The sequence below is a fragment of the Sabethes cyaneus genome, chromosome 2 (genome assembly GCF_943734655.1).
Source record: "Sabethes cyaneus chromosome 2, idSabCyanKW18_F2, whole genome shotgun sequence".
Classification (NCBI taxonomy): domain Eukaryota; kingdom Metazoa; phylum Arthropoda; class Insecta; order Diptera; family Culicidae; genus Sabethes; species Sabethes cyaneus.
The window spans coordinates 31,027,213-31,050,396 of NC_071354.1; the positions used below are offsets into that span (position 1 = coordinate 31,027,213).

The 23,184-nt window shown below is 42.4% G+C and overlaps 2 protein-coding genes across 7 annotated transcripts in view; one reads left to right on the forward strand and one right to left on the reverse strand.

Moving 5' to 3' along the window:
* Positions 1 to 23,184, reverse strand: part of LOC128733432 (uncharacterized) — a 51,487-nt gene that overhangs the window by 25,772 nt on the left and 2,531 nt on the right. The window contains exons 2-3 of the mRNA XM_053827007.1: positions 11,325 to 11,440; positions 3,426 to 3,785 (exon numbers count right to left, since the gene is read on the reverse strand). Coding sequence (XP_053682982.1) covers positions 3,426 to 3,785; positions 11,325 to 11,440 — 476 coding nt within the window. The remainder of the gene's footprint in view (positions 1 to 3,425; positions 3,786 to 11,324; positions 11,441 to 23,184) is intronic.
* LOC128733433 (diphthine methyltransferase) lies at positions 5,484 to 13,296 on the forward strand. Of its 6 annotated transcripts, none has more exons than XM_053827014.1 (3): positions 5,484 to 5,514; positions 12,000 to 12,566; positions 12,621 to 13,296. In XM_053827014.1, the coding sequence occupies exons 2-3, from the start codon at positions 12,005 to 12,007 to the stop codon at positions 13,097 to 13,099; spliced, it is 1,041 nt and encodes a 346-aa protein (XP_053682989.1). In that variant the 5' UTR covers positions 5,484 to 5,514; positions 12,000 to 12,004; the 3' UTR covers positions 13,100 to 13,296. The 6 variants fall into 6 exon arrangements, with proteins under 6 accessions (XP_053682989.1, XP_053682987.1, XP_053682986.1 ...); XM_053827012.1 differs by lacking the exon at positions 5,484 to 5,514 and adding an exon at positions 7,144 to 7,287; XM_053827011.1 differs by lacking the exon at positions 5,484 to 5,514 and adding an exon at positions 10,846 to 10,911.

Sequence of the window (23,184 nt, forward strand, 5' to 3'; positions counted from 1 at the left end):
CGCATCAGAAAATGTTAAACAAATTATCAAACCAATTCAATTATTCATTTGAAGCAGTTTCTTTGCTTAGATCTTATCTTACGAGCCGATTACAAATTGTTGTGCAATTCTCGAGTAATTTTAGATCTATGTGACAATGAGAGATTCTCTTCGTGTATCCTCTCTTCCGGTTTTTACGGCAATACTAATGCATTTTAACACATCAGCTTTCCATGAATCGGTTGCCGGAGTCACTGGTTAGCTAAATGTTTTGAAAATTTTCTTTTCTATGCATTTATGTAGCCGTGAAAAGCAAAAGAGAGGAGATGCGAAGAGAATCTCTCATTGTAACATAGATCTATTTGAAAATTTACCCGAGAATTGATGATAAACCTTCTCAATCTGATAGTGTCTCATCTGGAGTACCTCTAGGTTCAATTCTAAGTCCCTTTCTTTTTACATTATTCATCAACGATCTTCCTCCAGTTTTAACGGAAAATTAGCAGACATTAACTTTTCGTCGGAGAGACCACTTTCGGAAGCAGTTTTTAGGCCCAAAAACGAGTTCTGCTTATAAATATGTATTCACTGCATTCTTCTTGCCAATCTGAACATCTATACCTATAAAGAAGGATTTCTGTCTGTCTGTCTGTCCGTATGTTCCTTATAGAATCGAAAACTACTGAACCAATCAGCATGAAAATATGCATGTAGAGGTTTTTTGGGGCCAGGAAAGGTTTTAGTGATGGTTAGAAACCCCTCCCCCCATTAAGAGGGGGGGGCTCCCATACAAATGAAACACAAATTTCTGCCTAACTCGACAACTAATCAAGCAAATAGAACAAAATTTGGCATGTGGGTGTTTTCGGTGACAAGAATTTATTCTATGGTAAATTGAGACCCCTCCCCTCTTTATAAGGGGAATTATAACTCCTCTCCTCTTTAAAAGGAGGGGCTTCCATACAAATTTCCTCATAACTCGAGAACTAATCAAGCAAATGGAACCAAATTTGGCATGTGAAGGTTTTCGAGGGCAAGAATATTTTCTATAGTAAATTAGGACCCCTCCCCACTTTAAGATGGGGGGCTCCTGTACCAAAGAAACACAATTTTCCTCATAACTCGAGAAGTAATTAAGCAAATGGAACCAAATTTGGCATGTGGGTGTTTTTGGAGATAAAAATTTTTCCTATAATGAATTGGGACCCCTCCCCGTTTTAGGAGGGGGGGCTCCTATACAAATGAAAAACAAATTTCCTCATAACTCGAGAACTAATCAAGCAAATGGAACCAAATTTGACATGTAAGTGGTTTTGGACGCAAGATTTTTTTCTATGGTGAATTGAGACCCCTCTCTTCTTTAGAAAACGAGTTATGGCCCATCTCCCCTTTAAGAGGGTGGGCTTCCATACAAATGAAATGCAAATTTCCTCTTATCTCGAGAACTAATCAATCAAATGGAACCAAATTTGGCATGTGGGAGTTTTAGATGGCAGAAATTTTTTCTATGGTGAATTACGACCCCTTCCCCTTTTAAGAGGGGAGCTCCCATACAAATGAAATTCAAATTTCCTTATAACTTGAGAACTAATCAAGCAAATGGAACCAAATTTGGCATGTGGGAGATTTTGGAGTCTTGAATTTATTTTACGATAGTTAGAGACCTCTCACCCCTGTGGTAGGGGGATATGGACTCTCATACAAATAAAACAGAAATTTTTGCGAAACTCAAAAACTAATCGAACTCGAGAAATTCGAGACTCTTCCATAAAACATTAGTCAATACAAGACCACAAAAACTATCTATAGTAACACTAGATCATTCAGGACCAGATGGTCGCGAGTGTTGCCGGTGACCCGCCGTCGGTAGCGCCGTCCACTGGGGGGCTTGCAAAACTCGAGATTGTGACAAAGATCATCCGAGATTCATGATTATGTACAACACAGGTTAATTTGTGGCAATACGAAGTTTGTCGGGTCAGCTAGTAACGAATATATTTTCGTGAACAGTACTTTTGTCTCAAAAAAAAACTGCTTTTGAAATAGGCAGAATCGATGACGATTATTTTCACCTTAAGAGTATGTAAAGTGCATATGTTTACTGACGATGTTCAGTTTTATTTTCGCTCAACTGATTTATCATTGTCAGATATGGTGCATTAAATTCAAGTTCATTTCAAAATTACAAAGACTTTCAGTTCTTTCTTGTATCGTACTTTCAAGTCAGCTAATGTTAGTCAGAATATATTAATTAGTCGATGAGCCTGGGGTTAGTTATCAAAGTAGAACAGTTAGAACAAAAAAACGCTGTCGTGAAATTTTTGTCACTAAGATTATAAATTAGCAAATCTCAGGTAATTTTTCAAATAGACCAATGTGACAATGAGAGATTCTCTTCGTGTCTCCTCTCTTCCGTTTTTTACGGCGATACCAATGCATTTTAACACATCAGATTTGCATGAATCGGTTGCCTGAGTCACTAGTTAGCTAAATGTTTTGAAAATTTTCCTTTCTATGTATTTATGTAGCCGTGAAAAACGGAAGAGAGGAGACGCGAAGAGCATCTCTCATTTTCACATAGGTCTGTTTGAAAAATTACCCGAGAAATGAGAAAAAAAATATTTAAATTTTTTAAGAATAAGAGCATAGATTTTCCGTCATTTGTTCAGAGTTTTCTACCGTCGAGTTTTTTTTTTGTATTTTCATAAAAAAAATTGTTCTACAATGCTGTGGTTCAAGAGTTATAAACTTTTGAAATATACGATGTCAGGAAAATAGGAGACGTCGAATTTTTAAATTAAATTTTTCAATCAAATTCATAAACTATGCCCGTGTTAAAAACTACATAAAAATTCTGAAACCTTCCAGTCCACTTTCTTTGTACGATAATTTAAAAAAATACCCATTTTAATCGCGAAAACACACAACAAGGTACATTCTTTCGCTTAGGGTTTCAAATAAGATTTTAGTTTTGAATAAATTTTAATGCCCTATTGATAAACTTAATTGAAGAGAAGAGATAGCTGTGTATTTCTGCGACACAGTTTACTTCCAGGACATCAACACAGTCTAAGTCTAATCGAAACAAATAATCCTTGACCTGTTGGGATGAGGATACTCTGTCAATGTTTATCTAAAGTCGAAGTACACGAAATCGCAGGGGTATAATATTGTCGTCATGAGCCAACAAGGCATTTAAAATGTGCTTTACGTGGTTGTAATCGTCTCACAGCAAAATTGATGGACAGGTTTTCTAACCAACGACATACTGAAGATTGAATTCCATGCAGTGATAAAAAAGTTATTGGTGTTTAAAATCTTTCATTTCACATTTACAGTTCCACGACGTTTGTTACCCAATAACCCCATGAGATATGTGAAGTATTGAAGAGTGTTTGATGAACTGGATTAGTTTGCATAGCTACGCAACTAGAATCAACGCTTACCTTATTATATTCACTGCCGGTGTTGATCCTTGCAGTATTGCCGGCTGCTGCTGAACCGCTGGCCGAAGCCGAAGGTGTTGCTGCCGCTGCTAGGGCACTGTTTTGGACACATGGTGACGACGGGGAGGCTTCGTTTACATACTGCCGATGATGATACGGAAGCTGCGAGAGTGGTGTCTTCGGTGTTACCGGTGTCGTTGGTGTCACCGGTGATTGCTGATAACTGGAGGGCGTTCCTTCTGGACAGACAAGGTCTGATGCTAAATTTTGCTGCGTACGCTGCTGCTGTTGCTGCTTCAGATGATACTCCTTGTCGGTGATGAAATGTGTAATGTCTTTGCTCAGGAAGAATTCAATATTCTGCAAATGTGGAAATGATCCCCACAATAGCGAGAGAGAGCGTCGTGTGGAAATGGAAAAAAAGAAAGGAAAACCAATTATTGTTCATCGTTTCGCTTTGGAATTGATGCTGCTGCAAGAAAGTTTAATCTGTACGAAGGTTGTACGACCGAGTGCGGATGGTTGTTGGGAGGGTGGACGAGAATGATGAGCCTGTGATGGGCGACCAGTTGCGTGATTCAGCCAGGTTTTCTACTTTCGCCATGCAGCGATGCTTCGATGGAGACGGCAAGGGCGCTGGGCGCTGGGGGTCGTCGTCGCAGCGCAGACAGAGAACGATTCGCAAGCAACGACTGGCGATATTTCGGCCATTTTAAGATGGAGAGTCAAGTCAGTCGAAGATGACTGTTTCATGGCACGGCAAGCAAGCATAAGAAATTCTACCTCCAGGTTCCAAGACGCGAGCTGAAGTAAGGATGGAGCGGCATTTAAACAAATTGTTTCAAAATACCTATATACACATAGGCAGGGCTCTCAGCTTGTGCCATAAACACAAGCGAGATGCAGCGTGTAGGTGGCTGAGTTCTGTGGGTACTCACCAATACACAGAGATCGAAGAGATTGCGCGCGCATGGCTGGGAAAAACAAAAAATAACACAAAGACCACTTCATGAGCTGTCAGTTGCTGCCACCAATGTACACCGTTCACAAGAACTAAAGAAATAGAATCGATTAATACGAGGGAGAGAACGCACAGCAATGAATGCTAGTGGGATAGTGCAGGGACTCGGGAACGAACTAAATCGAGCAACCTTTTTTTCCTTTCTGCGTTATTTCAGCCGAACAGTGAAGAACATAAAACGACATGCGGGCACAGACCCGCGACTGGAATATCGATCCAACGGTGCAAATATCTGCCTGGTTTGCTTTCGCAAATGAATGTTTTCTGTTTGAAATGAGATTCAGGGAATTAAATTTGATCAAAGCGCTTGATACCGAGAGCTTGGCGAAGGCAAGTGCACTGCCGTTTCGCTGACTGATGACTGCATTGCGTAATGGCACTGATGCAGCTCTTATTCAGAAGCTCCTATTCGAAATGATTCCAATTCGAATCACTTTTGATTTAGCAAACCAACGATGTACGTTAAAGCAAAATTGGATCGCTTAAATTGACCAATTAGGATGCATGTTAACCAAGTCGAACACAAAAAAAAACACATTCATTCCATCGGGCAGGAGGGAATCGGAGCAGAAAAAGAAACTCTAAAACCTGAACGAACTCTGCAAACTGCACTTGAGCACCCCTCGAATTGGACCTCTACCCACTCTGCACCCCTAAACTGGTGCCCAACCACAACGAAATGCACCACTGCTGGTTCGGTGACTGCCGATGATGATAGTGATGTTTTCGTAATGTTTATGTTTGCTTTTTTTCTGTACGTTTTTTCGCCTCTATCTATTCCCATCCTTCGTTTCGGCACCTGGGAGAGGGTGTATTGGTGAGTCCTCGCTATTATCGCACTCATTCGCTTGTTCAGAAGTTTAACCTGCGCGCTCATCATCACTCTGTACTATCACTAGCTGCGGTGGTATTGGTAATTGCGCGGTTGTCTGTTGTCGTGAGATAATGGTGTTTTTGTACCGCTTCTAGGCGACACAGAAGGCGACGGACGGAGTGTATGCTGTGCCACAGCAGAGTGCGCTACATTTGTCGAAGCAGAGACAGAAAGGAAAAAAAACACGATATGAGGTACGTACAGCCAAGCAGCAGCACCAGCGAGACTGGCTTTTTCCGATAAATGGACGTATTTTCAGCCATATTTGATTTACGCAATGGTGGCTCGTTCGCTGGCAATTGCAGACGATTTTTCGTTAATTTAGCACTTAACTGGGCTAGAAAAATTCATTATTTGCACTCACACACTCGTAGAAAAAAGAATAGTCGTTTTTGACAAAGTATGATAACAGATGGCACTGACGAACTTCGCTGTAGGTTTGGCTTTGTGCGAAGAAAATACTAACCGAACGACTCGAAAAACCTTTTAAACACTCGGAAAATACAGTTTTTTGTAGATTTAGGGTAGAATTCTAGCGAATTTTCAACGTTTTGCACGGACTAACCACTCCCGACTGCCTGTCTGTACGCGTTTCTCGATGCAAAGTAAAGTGGAAACTCGCTCTCGACATACAACAGTACTCTGGTTGGTTGAACAATACGACGTCGACGATGACGATGAGAGTGGTAAAACGGCCGCACGGAGAAACAGGCCAACAGCAGCGGCGAGGAGGCGGAGAAGCAGGCGGAGGAGCAGCCAAGGGTATACGACGAGAATCATCAACTTTGCTGGGCTGGCAATGCTGTTTGCTGTGCTCTGAAGGAAGAAGGCAAGGCAAAGCGCTGGCTGATGGCTAACATACAGCAGAGGCTGACTCTATAGAGCTGCTTCACCTCGTCGACCATTGCCCATACGCTTGTACTTTTGCGGGGTAGGAATTGAAACGGACCGTCCGACCACGAGCAATTTCTAGCTAGCCAGAGAGCGCACACATTTTTCCTCCTACTGGTTTGAAATATTCACTTTTGCTTTGCTCAACGCGAGATGCACGAACGAAAGCAACTCGCTGGTACGCTGGTTGTACCCTGAATTCAGCCCTGTCGTTCATTTGCAAATGATTACTATTTCGAACGACTAACCAAGAATTCCAATCACTTCCCAAAAACTATGTGTGCATTGTAAACATCATCAAAAGAAAACAGTCGAAAATCGGCAGCCAGTGACAGCGAGTTCCAAGTAGGGGTCCTCTTACTGCCACACACACGTACACTATCCTCACTCTTTTTTTTTTGTTTTTCATAAACACTCCGTTCGTAGGAAACTCAATTCGTACCTTTGGAGACAAGTTGAAACTAATAGCACTTTACACACTTTTGAGCTAGCGACAGTTTTTTCTTTTTCAACAGAAATGGCGACCGCAATGGCTGCTTTATTCCACCGTAAAGATTCCTCCCGTCTGATTCACGCCCAGCCGTACCGAATTAAGCAAACGCGAGCGAAATTTTCTGTCATGTTTTCACTTCAACACACAGCTCGATACACGAATGTGAACGAACGAACGAACGAATGGAACAAAACTCACAAAACTCAGAAGCCAGGGCCAGAAGAAGCGAAGAACGTGAGTTCCCCCTGTACGTACGTACAGGCTACAGGACAGGGAGGTGTGAGTTCTACTCGCACACAGTCGAGTGCGTACAAACAAACATTGTTTCGGGCGGACGAGAAGTAAGGAAGAACATAAAAAGATCAATCGTGCATTCGCCAGTCTCGAGCCAGTCTAGTATAGGAATCGCAGTGTGTCAGTCAGTCAGTCAAGCGGGGTTGTGCAGTTTTTTTCCAACCGGGACGACCAACCCGACCGGGAGCGGAGTTCTGACGGGAGCCGTAAACCGTTCTGACGTGTTGTGTAAATTGAGGTCATTAAATTGTGGAGTAAGTGACAGTGGCATTCCGTAGTGATTTTTTTGGTGAGTTAGCGTCCGATTTAATAGTTTTGATATGTATTTAACCTAGTACTGTGCTGTCATACGTGCTACCATATGTAGTTGTGTAACAATCACCATTTACCTAATTCACATTTGATATTCGATATAACACTACATTTTTGGTTTTAACAATTTGCAGTAACAATTCTGGGTAGTTGCTTATTCTGTTTTGCGACCAAGGTAAGATCATTTAAAAGTGAGTCTCTTCAACAACGATGGAAAAATTGTTTTCATCTTACCACTTTACCAGCTAATCTCGTTGAAATGACTACATCTTGGAGGTAACATATTCTTCGGGGCAGTTGCTTACTCTGTTTTACGATCATGTTTTCAATTATCAAGTTTAGACAACTTACAACTGAGTCTCTTCAACATCGGTGGTAAAAATGTTTTCGTCTTACCACTTTACCAGCTGATACAATCTCGTTGAAATAACGTCACCTTGGAGGTAACAGTTCGCAGTAAAATTATTCTTCGAGGTAGTTGCATACTGTTTTCCAACAGTTCTTGTTAAAACACTCTGTCAGCTGATAGTCTCATTGGAATGTGGGCATTTTTCAAAATTATCGTACGAAATGGGAAAGAGTCTCAGGATTACCGAAATTCTGCACACGGACATAGTTAATGGACGTTTGAACGAAAATAATTTTTAAAAATTCGAGGTCTCCTTTTTCCAAGCAAATTTAAAAGGAAATTTTGCACTTTTTTTGGACTTCGCTATTTTTAAAAGTATATAATTCTTGAACCAAGCGTCGTAGAATTTTTTTTCATTACCAAGAGGCAATCATACTTTCTCTGCAATCTAGGAAAAATATCCGCTGAAAAAAAATTTTCACAAAATTTTCGAGATAAGCCGTCACGGCACGAACTTTGCTGGAGGCAGCCAGAAGTTAAAAATACCTTGCAACAACTAAATAAACCAAGACAAGTTATTCAAGCATTTTATCACTGTTGAAAACAAATCTGGCCTGAATTTTGAATAGATCATAACTGCAAAGATTCTCTGCGTCTCCACTCTGACGTCTATTACGGGGTCATGAAAGCATTATAATGCAATTTTTTAACGCTTAGCTAGCATATGATGCCAAGAATCATATCGTGCGAAAAAGAGGCCGTCAAGTGTGTTTGCAGCGTCGTGACAGACGTAAGAGAGGAGACGCAAAGAGAATCTCTCATTTGCAGTTATGACCTATTCAAAATTCAGGCCAGAAATGGCCATTTGATCTACCAGCATCACCGCGCACTTCGGAAGTGCATGGGAGCGTCTCATACAAGCTATCGAAAAGCGGCCATTAAATACCTTCAACTGAGACGTCACCAAGCGATGAGTTACTAAGGAATATGTCAGCCCAGATTGAACTAATTATAAATTTACGACCGTTGAACGAATTGCCTTTGGAAGAGACGGTTCTAAGTCCCCGACAGTGACGTAAAATGTACTGGTTGGCGACCAAAATCAATCTGAAGACATTTGATATTATTTCTTGCGACCAGCCATGCGGCAGATTTCCAGTACACACGCATCGAGAAGAAATACCAGACAAACTAAAACATCGCTTGCTCGTCATGTCGTACACACTTCGGAGCGGCAGAGACACGCTTCAACATTCTAGCACCATGCAGGACAAAAGGTGTAATGGTTTTTGGTATCCTCGTTTGCTGCTTCATTCGTATGCCTCAGCTTTTTCAGCTTTTCCCCAGCGGATTCAAAGAACATTCCCAAAATTGAAAACGAACTCTACTGTATCTATTCTTACACGCTCTTTAAAGTAGTGATCAACCAAAAAACCGTGCAAAAATGCAACAATTTTCATTACATAAATTTTCGGTGAAAAACACATCAATAATTACACCTTCTTCTCTATCGCTTGTCCATACTACTCAAGCTAGAACTGTAAGCGAAAAGCGGCAAACGCCTGTCATTTCTATACTGTGACATTTTCTGTGACTGGTCACAGTGCAAATAACAATGTTTGCTTATTATCATGTACGTATTCGAACTGGTTACAACGCATCAAGAGATAGGCTCTCTCGATACAGAAACAATACAAAGCAACGGTATTGGCTGAGATTCGAACATCCGTTTCGGTTCCTAGTCTCCGATCGCGTTCCACGTTAGTAACTATGCATTGAAGCAGAGCTGGAAAATGATGTAGGTCTATTCAAGCGGGTTTTGGAGCAGAAAACATGCCAATGCTGGCTCGACGAATGAAGCGCTTTGCGCCAGTTAAGTTAATCACCATAAGAAACGTCGTACTCCGGACTGATTAGACGCGTTGCCGTGGGCTGCCACGGTCAAGAAGTTTGTTCGAGAGGCCGACGATTAAACTCGCAGTGTTGGACGTCGAGGCGGATGTAAGTACGTACATAATCATTGAACTCGAAGTACCGGGTTAAGAGTCTCGCAACATTCCATGGCTGTGAAACTTCCTACAAATTACTTTGGTACTATAATCCATTTCTAATGGCAGGTAGGACCAAATTTAAGGAGGAAACGTCACTCCGGAGAAGTAAACAACACACCAAGCATTTGCAAGCTGCCACATAATTGAATGTAAAAGTTCATAACGTAGCTGATCTTGATCTTAAAACTACATAAGAATCGTCTTTTCATTTAACGTGATTTCTTTTTACGTCCACTTTTTTAGGTCCGAAATTTGAATTAACATCCTTGTTTTTTACGTCCAAAATGCGAATTACGTCCTCTTTTTTGCACCCAAAATTTGAATTAACGTCCTCTCTTTTTACGTCCGAAATTTGAATTGACGTTCACTTTTTTACGTCCAAAATTTAAATTCACGTCCTCTCGTTTTACATCTAAAATTTCTTCGTAAAATTTTGGTTACTAAAAGATAGTAAACTGACAATTTCTCCGTAAAATTTTGGTTACTAAAAGATAGTAAACTGACACAAAAAAATATATTTTAAAATTTTTCTCAGACCTATTACATCATAATTTTTTCAACTTTACTTTAGAGTTTTCCACCATCGTGAAATATTTTGTAAAAATATTTTTTTCGGCTATTTTTCCTTCTAAAAAATTTACATTTTCATGCAAAAAAGAAATCTACAACGCTTGGTTCAAGAGCTACAAGTTTTAAAATAAACAATGTCCGGGAAAGTCCACAAACTATGCTTGTATGCGAAATGTCAGGAAATTCTAAGGCCCTTTGACCTACTTTGTACGGTAATTTTGAAAAATACCCGCCAATCTATCATCGGATACAGTCTCGTTGAAATAACGTCACTATCGTAGGTAACAATTTGCAGTAGAAATATCCTTCCGGGTAGTTGCTTAATCTGTTTTACGATCACGTTTTCAACTAGCAAGCATAGACAATTTTCAACTGAGCATCTCCAACATCGCAGCAGAAAACCCGTACTCGTCTTTTACCACTCTACCAGCCGGTACAGTCTCGTTGAAATGACTTCACCAATGGAGGGGTAACTCAGCAAAATCGATATCTCTCACCCATACACAGATTCAGATCAATTTTCATTTTTACGATTCTCCCTAGGTTGAGTGTATTTCCGGACATATTCAGCTCCCGGTTCTGTTCCTTCCCGGTCACACACCACACACAGTAATCCTCCATCCAACAAACAGTAGGTTTCAGTTACTTTTTTTGCTGTTATTCCACATTACTGCTCAGTAAAATCGGTTACTCCCAACAAATCGATTCGTCGTTTGGTTTGGTTTGGTTCGCGCGAGCCGAGCAAAGGCCAGGCCAGATAATCGACAGAGAACCGCGGCGGAGCGTAGTCTCCTCCGTAGTCCCCGCGTGTGTGGTGGGAACACACAATGTAGCCAGAGCCAACCAGTTTAGAGGTTCAACGAGTCGAAAAAAAGTGATTCTGCACTGGAAGGAAACGAAAAACTGGAATTCGATGACCAACTGGTGCAAAAGAGCTACGAAGAAGTGAAGATACAACATATGTATGTCCGCTCGAGCAACGACGGGGTTGGAAGGTTGGTTGCAAATTACAGCTGCTCCATCAGCTCCGAGTCGTATACTTACACCGCCGAGCTCCCTAATGGTGTGTTCGATCTTATTAGCAAGTTTGTGGTTCTTGACGTCCAGGTAGAAGCGGTGGTGTACCAAGGGTCGTGAGCCTTTCACGACTTTTGTTTTGCCTGCGGAAAATAGTAAGAACAAAAAAGCTTTATTTAGAAAGAGAGCGACTGTTTGCCACGTTGGTTTTTGCGTGGTTAGTAAATTTTATATTTTCGATCCAAGTCGGCTGCGATGGTTTCGAAGCAGCTAGCAATAAGTAGTGCTGCTATTGCACAGAAGAAACACACACGCGCGCACGCTCGTAGCTCAGAAAATGTGGAAAACCAAATCACCTCATCAGCTAATATTCTTGTTTATTGACTGGTTGTTGCTCCTTCCTTCTACTGTGACGTAGAGTACTAGTTAACCACGAAAACAATCGCATCTACATCACATTTGTGAGTGTGATATTTCTTTACATGATGATGATGTACTCAATGAGATGATAACAAGCTGGTTGAGCGAGTGTGAGTGTTTGCGACCTACATGGCTAATAACAATAAAAGCGAGTACGAGAAGGCTTGATTATTATTTTTAATGTGCTTTGCACAAGGTTTCCATAACAAATGGAATGTACACAAAGAAACTGGAAAAACTTTTGATTAAGGTCTAAATTATAACTCTTTTTTTATCATTTAGCGAAAATGGCATCCAAAATCAACACCCTTCACAGCTATGACACGCTGTATTCGGCCGATTCCATCGAATGGTGCCCGCACGCACCAAGTCAGCACCTGTTCGTCTGTGGCACCTATCAACTGGATAAGGAAGAAGAATCTAGTAAAGCGGGCCGGAAAGGGCGACTGTTGCTCTTTAGCTATCGACCCGACAGTAATTCCTTTGCGCTGGAGCAATCGATCGAAACAGCAGCCATTCTGGATCAAAAATGGCACCCTTCCCGGCCGGTGCTTACCGTCGTGAACGCCAGTGGACAAGCTGTCACGTACAATTTGCTACCTACCGAAGAGCAGCTGATACCGATGGATACACTAACAATCGAAAAGGAAAGTGAGGAAGAACAGCTGGCGCTTTCCATTGATTGGAACTTACAAGGGGACAAGGCACTGATCAGTGACTCGAAGGGGGGAGTAACTGTGCTCGAATTTGATGAACGAGGACTTCACCAAAGGGATCGATTCAAAGCTCACTCGTTCGAAGCTTGGACCTGTGCCTTTGACCGAACCGACGAGAACATACTTTATACAGGTTTGTACCTTCAACCGTTAAGTAACATCAGCTTAAATAACCAGATCGTTTCAGGTGGTGATGACACTTTACTTAACATCTATGACATTCGCTGCTTGGAAGCTCCCGTCATGAAAAACAAGTGTCACGATGCTGGAGTTACTTCACTACTTTCCCTGCGGCACAGGGAAAACTTGCTCGCCACGGGAAGCTACGACGATCAGTTGAGAATCTTCGACCGACGAGCCATGAAGGCGCCCCTCAGTCGAACCAATCTAGGCGGTGGAGTTTGGAGATTGAAGCCCAACCCACATCGGCCGGACTGGATACTGTGTGCCTGTATGTATCACAATTTCAGTATCGTGAGTCTAAAGGAAGATCAGAGCGTAGTCATCGAGTCCGAGTATTTCGAACACAGCAGTATTTGCTACGGTTGTGACTGGAGCTACGCTTCGGATGGATCGAAAACCGACAGCTACTACTTTGCAACTTGCTCGTTCTATGACCACAAGCTGTGCCTAGCTGAAATCAAAAGCGATAATAAGGAATCGTAGTAGTGAGCCTTCTATGAGAAACGATTAAGAAACTATTAATATTACAAACTTTCCTTTTCCTTACCATTACATTTTGCATTTAATTTTGTTCTATTTAAATAAATTTCTGCCTAGATTAAATTTTCAATTTTGTAACAAATCCCACAAAGAACATAGATATGTAGAACATATCTACAAAGGCCAATAAAAGTGTCAATAAAAACAGTTCAAATTTGCAATGATCTAAATTTACTTTTCTCCATTTCTGTTGAGTTATCCAGCTGCTCGCTTGATAGCGTATAAAACTCTATGCCGAGCCCTTATGTGTTGTCATCACCCAGCACAAACAACCGCAAATAAACCAATAGCCGACCAAATCTCGGATCATCAATGGTTATCAACTTGTCTGGGTTCCCTTGTTCCATGGGATTGGGTTGGGATCCATGTCATCTTCCAACTTCCTGACATTTATGCACTGTTCCAAGGTAGGTCGACAAATTCAATTGAGCGCAGAACGACGTGGGTATTCGCGGTAGTCAACAAAGGCTTTAACCCATAGAGACGCATCCACCACCTCCCAACTCTCGACTTATAAACTTATAAAAACAGCTAGTGCGCAGTATTTATAACGGGAATCCGTCGCCAAACCTTGAATTTCCTTGCTTTTACATTCTAGAACATCTCGAACAACATTAACATAACCTTTCTTGACCTAAATGGGAACATCATTGAAAGGAATTATGCAGCCCCTAATATTTGTATTTTAATTAGTTAAATTGATTGTAAGATTTTTCTACGATAGTCAATCGCATCTGATGATTTTGCTCATTATCCCTTAGTAACAGTGGATTGTTAGTCGCTCCCATGATATAACAAATTTTTAGGAGATTTTTATGAGAATTATGGATATTCAGGTGTGCGATTGATTTTGAACTATTAGCTATCACTCCGAATCCAACTTGAATTCACAAAAGTATTCTAATATACCCGCGAACTCTTTCATGTCAGGTGTTCGGTCCCGAATTTGAAGTCTTCCGTTGTGACCGTGGGCCCGGAAATAGTCGAAAGTTAACGGGCGGCGGTGTGCTTGTTGCGGTGAACAAGAAACTGAAATCAAAAGTGATTGAAAAGGATCAATGAAGCAGTATTTAGCAGGTGTAGGTCCTGTGTGGAATCTACATTCCACCTGATCGAGTAAGCGACGATGCTCTAAACGATGATCACTCCCGGTCGGTTATATCAGTCGATCGATTTGGTTACCGCAACCGACGAGCTCATTGTTATCGAGGATTTCAATCCTGGCACTTCTGTGGCAACCATCCAGCAATGGTTTTCTCCATCCGGATCCCGATCACTCCACTGCACACCTCGGAGCATAACGGCATCTCGATTGTTATAGCTCTACCACATTGCGACAGTTCAACCACGCAACCAACGAGAACAATCGCAGTCTAGATGATCTCTGCTTCGTCAGCGTTCAGGATGTTGCCCCAGTGAGTTCGCTCGCGCCGTCGCCTCTGGTTAAGCTAGTAAGACACCACCATCCAATCATCCTAGCCCTCCACGATTATCATTCTGATCAAATGAAAATCCCGCCTGTTTCGTACGACTTTCGGAATGAATGCTGATCACCGAAGCATTGCCGAATTCTTTGCTACTATCGACTGGATTGGTGTTTTCGACGGAAAGGTTGTTAGCGATCAGCGTGAAGAATCGGGCCTTCCTTCAACCATGACCCTGAATGGTGTGGTTGCTTCGGATCCTCAGTGTATCAGTCAACTGTTTGCTGTTCCGCTAATGACTGGGAATACGCTGAGTACTCTCAACATCGATGAAACAATGATCTCTAGAGCCGCCTCTACGTTCAAATCGTCGACTAAAGCCGACCCAGATGGTATCCCGTCCCGAGTTTTCGAAGAAGCACATCGCTGACCTACTTATCTCCGTTCGGCTGATGTTCAGTCTGTCCGTCTCAAGCGTCCGTATGGAAATTGCCCTCATCATTGTGTGCAACTTCGAAGTTATTTGAGCTTGTAATCACGACTCCACTGCTGTCCCACTGCAAACATTACCTAAGTGATGATCAACATGGATTCAAAGCAAGTAGATCAACCACTACAAATATCCTGTGTCTCACATCATATATTGCGGATCGTGCTCAAGCGGACGTCATCTATACTGATTTATCTGCGGCGTTCGACAAAATCAATCATGCTATTACAATTGGCAAATTGGAAAGTCTCGGTATCGGCGAAAGTGTGCTGTGTTGGTTTAATTCCTATCTCGCAGGTCGTAAACTGATTGTGACGGTTGAACCGAAGGTTTTCAATCTAATGCGTTTTCGGCCTCGTCTGGATTCCACGAAGCAGTCATTTTGGGACCGTTAATCTTCCTGCTGTACTTCAATGATGTCAACCACGTTCTTAAAGGCCCTCATTTATCCTACGCTGATGATCTGAAGATTTGCCTGAGGATTTATTTGGGGCCGATGCAATCCGTCTTCAACGAGAGCTTGAAAGATCTAGGCGTTATCTTGGACAGTCAGTTATCGTTTAGACGACACATTTCCTACATTGTGGACAAAGCATCCAGAACTCTAGGATTCGTCTTCCGCATCGCTAAAGGCTACACCAACGTGTATTGTCTCAAGGCATTATACTGCTCGCTCATCCGCTCGACACTCGAAATCGGTTCCATTATCTGGCATCCATATTATCAAAACGGAATGGCCAGTATTGAGCCGATTCAACGCCGCTTCTTACGTTTTGCGCTCCGTCATCTACCTTGGCGAGATCCGAGTTACGAGAGACGATGCCAATTGATCCATTTGGAGACACTTCAGGTGCGAAGGATCATCGCATTGAAAGTTCGCACAGAGAGGACGCTGCATTTCAATGTCCAGCGGTTAACGACAGACGGCGTAGCAGTGGAGTAAGCCAGGAAGCTTGACCAACGAATCGCAGAACAGCAGGTAGAAGGAGAAGATCTAAATGGGCTGTGGAAAAACATCCATGGTGCCATCGAAACAGCTGCGAGAGAGGTGGTAGGCACGACGCGTGGAAGACAGCGTAATAGCTGGTTTGATGCCGAACGCAAGAGAGTGACAGAAGAAAAGAACCAGGCCAGGAGTCGCATGCTCACTGCGGCAACGCGTCAAAACACAGAGACTAGAGCTGCGGAAAAAAGAATCCATCGTGTAAAGAAACGCGAGTACGAGAAGCACGTGCTCACCGGCGCAGAGGATCGAAACGCCAGCAACGACACACGGAGTTTCTATAAAACGATGAGATGCAGGAATTTTGCCATGATTGTGATGTACAATGATAGTGCTGGCAACCTGCTTACCGACAAAACGGCGGTAGCAGCCAGGTGGAAGGAGCACTTTCAGACACTGTTGAATGGAGAGGTAAATGCGGAGATCAGCAGGGACAGGATAGGAATTGTAAGCGATGGTCAAGCTGTGGAGCCACCAACACAAGAGGAGGTTAAAAAGGTAATCAGTGAGCTGAAAAATTGTAATACTGCTGGGAAGGACGGTATCCCGACTGAACTTCTGAAAGCGGGGAGCGAGCGGCTGTACGAAGCAATCCACCGGATTATTGTCAGGATCTGGGAGAAAGAACAAATGCAGGAGGAGTGGTTGGGTGACCTCATTTGTCCAATTTTCAAAAGGGACGTAAAAACTATCGAGGAATTACATTGCTCAATTCTGCTTACAAGGTGCTTTCCCATATCCTGTTCTGCAGAATGAGACTGTTAGCGGAGTCCTTCGTCGGCGAGTACCAAGCTAGTTTTCGTGAGGGTCGCTCCATGATGGATCAGATGTAAAATTCTGCGATCTATACTTGGTGCCAAATTGGAAAATGGAGTGTGGCGCAGACGCATGAATCACGAGCTGTACCAAGTATACAAATATGCTGATATAGTGAAGTTAGTGCAATGTGGCAGGCTGCGGAGGGCTGGACATGTGACCAGGATGCTTGATGAAAGAGTAGCCAAAACTATTTTCAGCAGAGAACCAGGAAGAAGCCGTAGACTCCGAGGCAGACCCCGCACCCGGTGGGTGTGTTCCGTCGAAGACGATGCACGTTCAGCTGGTGTTCGTGGGGATTAGAGAACGGCAGCCCAGGACCGACGGTACTGGAGGACCATAATTCGTTCGGCGCAGGATCGGTAACGGACCGTTGCCACTAAAGTGAAGTAATTCTTTTTACAGCTTACAACTTACAGCATTCCATAATGGGACAATGATTTTGTTGGTTGGAGATTTCCGGCAAACATTACCAGTCATTTCGCGATCAACCGCAGTAGACGAGATTAATGCATGTCTGAAGTCATTCAAATTATGGAGATACGTTAAAACAATACAACTGACTACTAACATGCGTGTGGTGCTGATGAATGATATTTCAGCTGGTGTGTTTGCGAAACAACTGTTGGATATAGATGATGGTAAAATCGCTGTAGATGTTTACACCGGTTTAATGATATTTCCCGTGGATTTTTGTCAGCTGACTGCATCAACGGATGAACTAATCAGAAAAGTATTCCCGAATATTAGGCAAAATTACAGAAACCATATATGGTTAAACGAACGAGCGATTTTGGCTCCAAAAAAACAGAGACGTGGACGAATTAAATTACATAATTGAAGCCGAAATTGAGGGCCAAATATGTTCGTAGAAATCGATGGATTCCGGTACAAACCAAGACGACGTCGTGAACTACCAAACTGAATTTTTAAATTCGCTAGAATTGCCTGGATTACCACCACACCATTTAGAATTAAAAAACGAATTAGTAATTATAACGTTGAGGAACATTAATCAACCTCAATTATGTAATGGCACATATCACAATTGATCAAAATGCTGGTCGTAGTGATAATATCCACACAAAATGTAATGGCACTAGGTAGGTGGTGAAAAAGTCGATGAAAAACATTATTGAAGCAACAATAGCAACAGGCAAATAAATATAAAGGTGACGACGTTTTGATCCGACGCATCCCCATGATGCCCACCGATTTGCCGTTTGAATTAAAAACGACTGCAGTTTCCAGTTCGTCTAGCGTTTGTGATGACAATTAATAAAGCGCAAGGTCAACCATTGGAAATTTGTGGTAGTAACCTTGACTATCCATGGTTCTCGCATGGACAGCTATATGTGACGTGTTCACGTATCGGGAAACAATCTGCATTGTATGGGTTGGCTCCAGGCGGAAAAACCAAAAACATTGTTTACCATAAGGCTATACAATGAATTTTACAATAATTAATAAGTAAGTAGAATCAAATTTAATGTTCACTGTTTTTGAATAATAATCATTTACGACAGGACCCAACACTTATTGTTATTGTCGTTTAAAAATTTAATAGGTTTTCACTACACGTCAAAGCTGTGCGTTCAAAATATATTTGGCGAAGGGGTTCAAATGCACAATGCTGCTGCTACTGGTAATCTGCGCCGCGCTGCGAGTGTCGACTATACTAATCCTGACCACCAGCCTGATACCCGAATATTAGAAAATAGTACCACATGTCGATCTGAGTGCCTTGCTGAGGAAGTCATTTTTGACTACGAATTAAACGATTATAACAATGACCAACATGATGTTCTTCTGTCTACCTCTGGATTGCGTGACGATGCTGATGATAGGAGACACTGCCCTGCTCGTCATTTTACTCACCCTGCTGTAAGATGACCCACTTCACAACTGAGAGTTGACCATAGTTCACCACCGAGACGCGCTACACCCTGCATCATGGAAGCATCTCACTCCCCGACCCAGTCGTGCCTTCCGTTGCCAATGTTGCTGTTAGTCGTCTCGGTCCTGGGATCGGCTTTAGGGTAGGGGTCTTCCAATCCGTGATATCTGGCAAGTACCGCAATGCTTATGAACTTTCTTCGCTTCCTGTCTGTTCATCGGATTTTAGCATTCTTCACACCGATCGATGTAACCACCTTGCTGCTGATCTTCTCGCAGGATCATCTCTGCCGGGACGCAACGTGTACAGTATTTCGGAAGCCCCTCATCCGTCCGGCCCAGTCGAGCCTCCCGCAGCCAGCGTTCATCACAGTCGTTCCGGTCCTGCGGTTGGAACTGGAGGAGGGGTCTTCCTGCCCGCAGACTCAGGCAAGTTCTTATCATCCGGTGACGGTTTTTTGCCTGAATGTCTCGAAATTCCAGCGGCTTCACACCTCTACCATCTCCCACGGAGCATACCACACTCACGCGTAGCACTGTGAGAAAGAGCCTGTTGGTGTTTTATCAAAATGTACGGAGATTACGGACCAAAATAGATGACTTCTTTATTGCTGTGGCTAAACCAAACTTCGACATCATCGTTCTTACCGAAACGTGTCTCGACGAGAAAATCTACTCAGGGCAGTTGTTCGGCGATTCATATACGGTATTTCGTTGTGATCGGAGTTCACACAATAGCAAAAAATCACGCGGTTGTGGCGTGCTAATTGCGGTCTCAACGAGGTTAAGTGCTTCCACCGATCCTTCCCCCATATGCAATACACTCGAACAAATATGGATGAGTTAAGTTACCTGGTCACACAATGAGCGTAGGAGTTATATACCTTCCCCCAGATCGCAAAGGCGATCTAAACAGCATTCAGAATCACATCAGTTCCATCGAGGCTGTCTACTCTGACCTCAGCCTTTCGGACTTCACGTTATTATTCGGCGATTATAATCAATCCGGCCTTGTTTGGAATTTTCCTGGGCATGCACCGCCTTTGGTTGACAGCTTGCGATCGAACATTTCGGTAGCTTGTGCTGCTCTCTTAGACGGTTGCTATTTGCATGGTCTAATGCAGATAAATACGACGGACAACAGAAACTCACGCCTGCTTGACCTTGTTTTGGTCAACGATTCTGCAACCTCGTTTTGCTCAGTCCATGAAGCTGTTGACCCGGTAGTTCCAATTGAGGCAGATCATCCCGCTGTTGAAGTGGTAGTGGACCTGGTCTCCTTTGAATTTGAAGATATTGTTGACGCTAGTGACTTGGACTTTCGTAGAGCAAATTTTTCTGCCTTAGCCGAAGCAATCAGTCGGGTCGATTGGAGTTGCCTCGACCGTTTTGCGAGTGTTAACAATGCTGTTAGTCACTTTACCCAAACCATGAAACACTTGATCTCCGATTGTGTTCCCCCTCGTAGACCACCTAGTAAACCAGCGCGGAGCGATGCTCGTTTGCGATTTTTGAAGCGCCTTAGATCTTCTGCTCTACGAAAATACAGTAAGCTTCGATGTCCATTTTCTAAGCGACAGTTTAACGTAGCCAGCAAGAATTACCGAGCTTATAATCTACTCTTGTACAAAAGGTACACTTTACGAATGCAATCCAACTTGCGCAGAAATCCTAGATCATTCTGGTCGTTCGTGAATTCCAAGAAAAACGAGGTAGGACTGCCTGTAAACATGTTTCTGGGTACTGTCTGTGCGAACACTGCCATGGAAAAATGCGAACTTTTTACCACTCACTTCAAGAATTCCTTTAACACTTATTGTTGCTTCGGAAATCCAGACTGCCTCTGCAATCAGAGATACTCCATGTGATGCGATCAACTTGAATATATTCCATATAAAGGACCAACTCGTTGAAACCGCGATCAAAAAGCTCAAACATTCGCTCGCTGCTGGATCAGACGGAATTCCCTCTTGTGTTCTGAAGAAATGTGCTGCAGCTATTGTTCGTCCACTGGTGATGTTATTCGAAACTTCTCTCCGGCAGAATATATTTCCTGAATCATGGAAAAAATTTATGTTTCCGGTGCACAAAAAAGGAGATAAGAGAAACGTAGAAAACTATCACATCACTATGTGCCTGCTCGAAAATGTTCGAAATCATAGTTCACGACGCACTATTTATGTGCAGTTCGCAGTACTTATACGTTGATCAGCATGGATTTTTCCCTAGAAGATCAGTTGCCACTAATCTAACGCAGTTTGTTTCGTTCTGCTTAAACATCATGGAGAAAAATGCGCATGTAGATGTTATATATACAGACTTTAAAGCTGCCTTCGATCGTGTTGAACACGCGATATTGTTGAATCGGATGGAGAAACTTGGAATTTCTGTCGCTTTCATCAGATGGACGAGGTCTTACCTCACCGACCGTAGTTTATGCGTCAATATCGGTCCGGCAGAATCGAAACAGTTTTGCAATCTATCAGGGGTTCCTCAAGGAAGCAACTTGGGCCCCTTTTCACACTATTCATTAACGACCTCTCTATACTGCTGCCTACTGGATGTCGTCTGTTTTACGCGGACGATGTTAAGATATACCTGCCAATAAAAACCACACTTGACTGTTTGAGATTGCAACAACTGGTTGACCTATTTGAGGCGTAGTGGTCGAATAACTTGTAAACAATCAGTGTCTCCAAATGCAGTGTTACTGAAATACACGCAATTCTGGCGTAACTTTTAGAAGGATCTAGGTAACAATGAGAGATTCTTTCTGCTTCTTCTCTTTCGGTTGCCACGGCGATGCAAATGCACTTTTTAAATATCGGCCTTGCATAAATCGGTTGCTGGTGTCACTAGCTAACTAATCGTCAAGAAAACTTTTGTTGAAATGCATTAATGTCGTCGTAATAATCGAAAGAGAGGAAGACCAAAGAGAGTCTCTCAAAGTTACTTAGGTCCTTTTGAAAAATTAGGCGAGAATTGTTTTTGTTCCAATACTATCTGAAGCAAGCTTTAGTCAACTTTATTCAGATTATTGATGAAAGCCATTACAGATGACCGCCGAGAGCTGGGAAACTAGACTTTTTTGCTCTGCCGAACCAGCGAACATAAACACATAAGTCATTAAATCATTAGCTAGTTTCTGATTTTTTTTGGTTTTCGATGAAAATTCCTGTTTTTTTTCGGTTTTTTTCCTGTCAAAAAAAAATTCCTGGTCTTTTCCTGGTTGAGTTGCTACCCTAGAATCTTGAAGATCAGTACTAACACGTCGTGAAAGAAAATTTTATGTACATCAAAGTTGCATATCCGATCATTCAGCGTGCGGTAGGCATTAGATATAACTTCAACTGCCGTTGCGTTTAATCTTTCAACCTCTTGGCAGTCTTGGCTCTTCGATTTTTTGGAAGGAGTAGCTTGTCCAGTGGAGTAAATCAGCAGATTCAAATCTCTGACTTTGATGCAGAATGCAGTTCTATCGTTTCTGGCTCAGAATACAATTCGAATACATCCATAACTTCCGACAGCGTATATGAATCATCCGAAAATATATAACGATTACAAGGCTTTCCTGGCGTTTCTAAATTTAGCCGTTTCCGGTGTTAAGCTATTGTCAGCATGTTACATCCTATAACCCGGTAGCACGTCCTGAGAATTGACTGTTCAGCAGCTCGCACAGCCTAGAGGTTGCATTTTACTGCCGCAATAGGGAAGCAGCACAAGCACTACCACATAGTTCATTATGAGTTTGTATAACTGCTGTATCCGTCCACGAAAATCAAAACTGGTGATTCTTGGATCGGCTTGCTGTATTTCAGGATATGATCAAACCATTCAAGAAATGGTATTCTTATTATATATCCCGAGACGTTACCCAGGAATTTTGTCCCAGTCGGGGCTCTCTTCTTTACCTCTTCCGTGGGAATATCATGAAGGGTGACAAATACTGTCCCGTGGCTAATTCAGTCGCCCTGCTTTGTTTCTTTCAGTGCTATTCTCAAAAATTAAGCATAGTTTTCATTTATGATGGTTAGACTTATGGTTGATAATTAGCGAAATCGGAAAAAGCAGATGTAGGTTTTGAGACTTGTTTACATCGACAAAGCAGATAAACTGACCAAATGTATAGAAATTTGTGCCTAACTTGCAGGCAGGAACACCAATTAGATCGTCAAAATCCTTTGTGAGATTTCCGAATGAGTCCGACTAGGCCACTTGAATTTTTCAAACAGCTCTGAATCGCATCAATTGTCGCCGTGACTGGTCTAGTAGGCTTACTCGGAAAACCGTTTTTGTCTTTCATTTTCCTAAGATTTTGTCAGTTTGGGTATACTATATCGGACGTAGTTTTAAAGGGTATGAAATGGGGAAGGCAAATGAGGAGCGTCCAATATAGCTC

What these genes read in the sequence shown, in the direction of transcription:
- LOC128733433 (XM_053827009.1), top strand. Translation starts at nt 11,245, where the DNA reads ATGTCCGCTCGAGCAACGACGGGGTTGGAAG. An exon ending in AGCAACGACGGGGTTGGAAG is followed by an intron (nt 11,276 to 11,999) that starts GTTGGTTGCAAA and finishes TTTATCATTTAG; the next exon opens with CGAAAATGGCATCCAAAATC. An exon ending in CGAGAACATACTTTATACAG is followed by an intron (nt 12,567 to 12,620) that starts GTTTGTACCTTC and finishes AGATCGTTTCAG; the next exon opens with GTGGTGATGACACTTTACTT.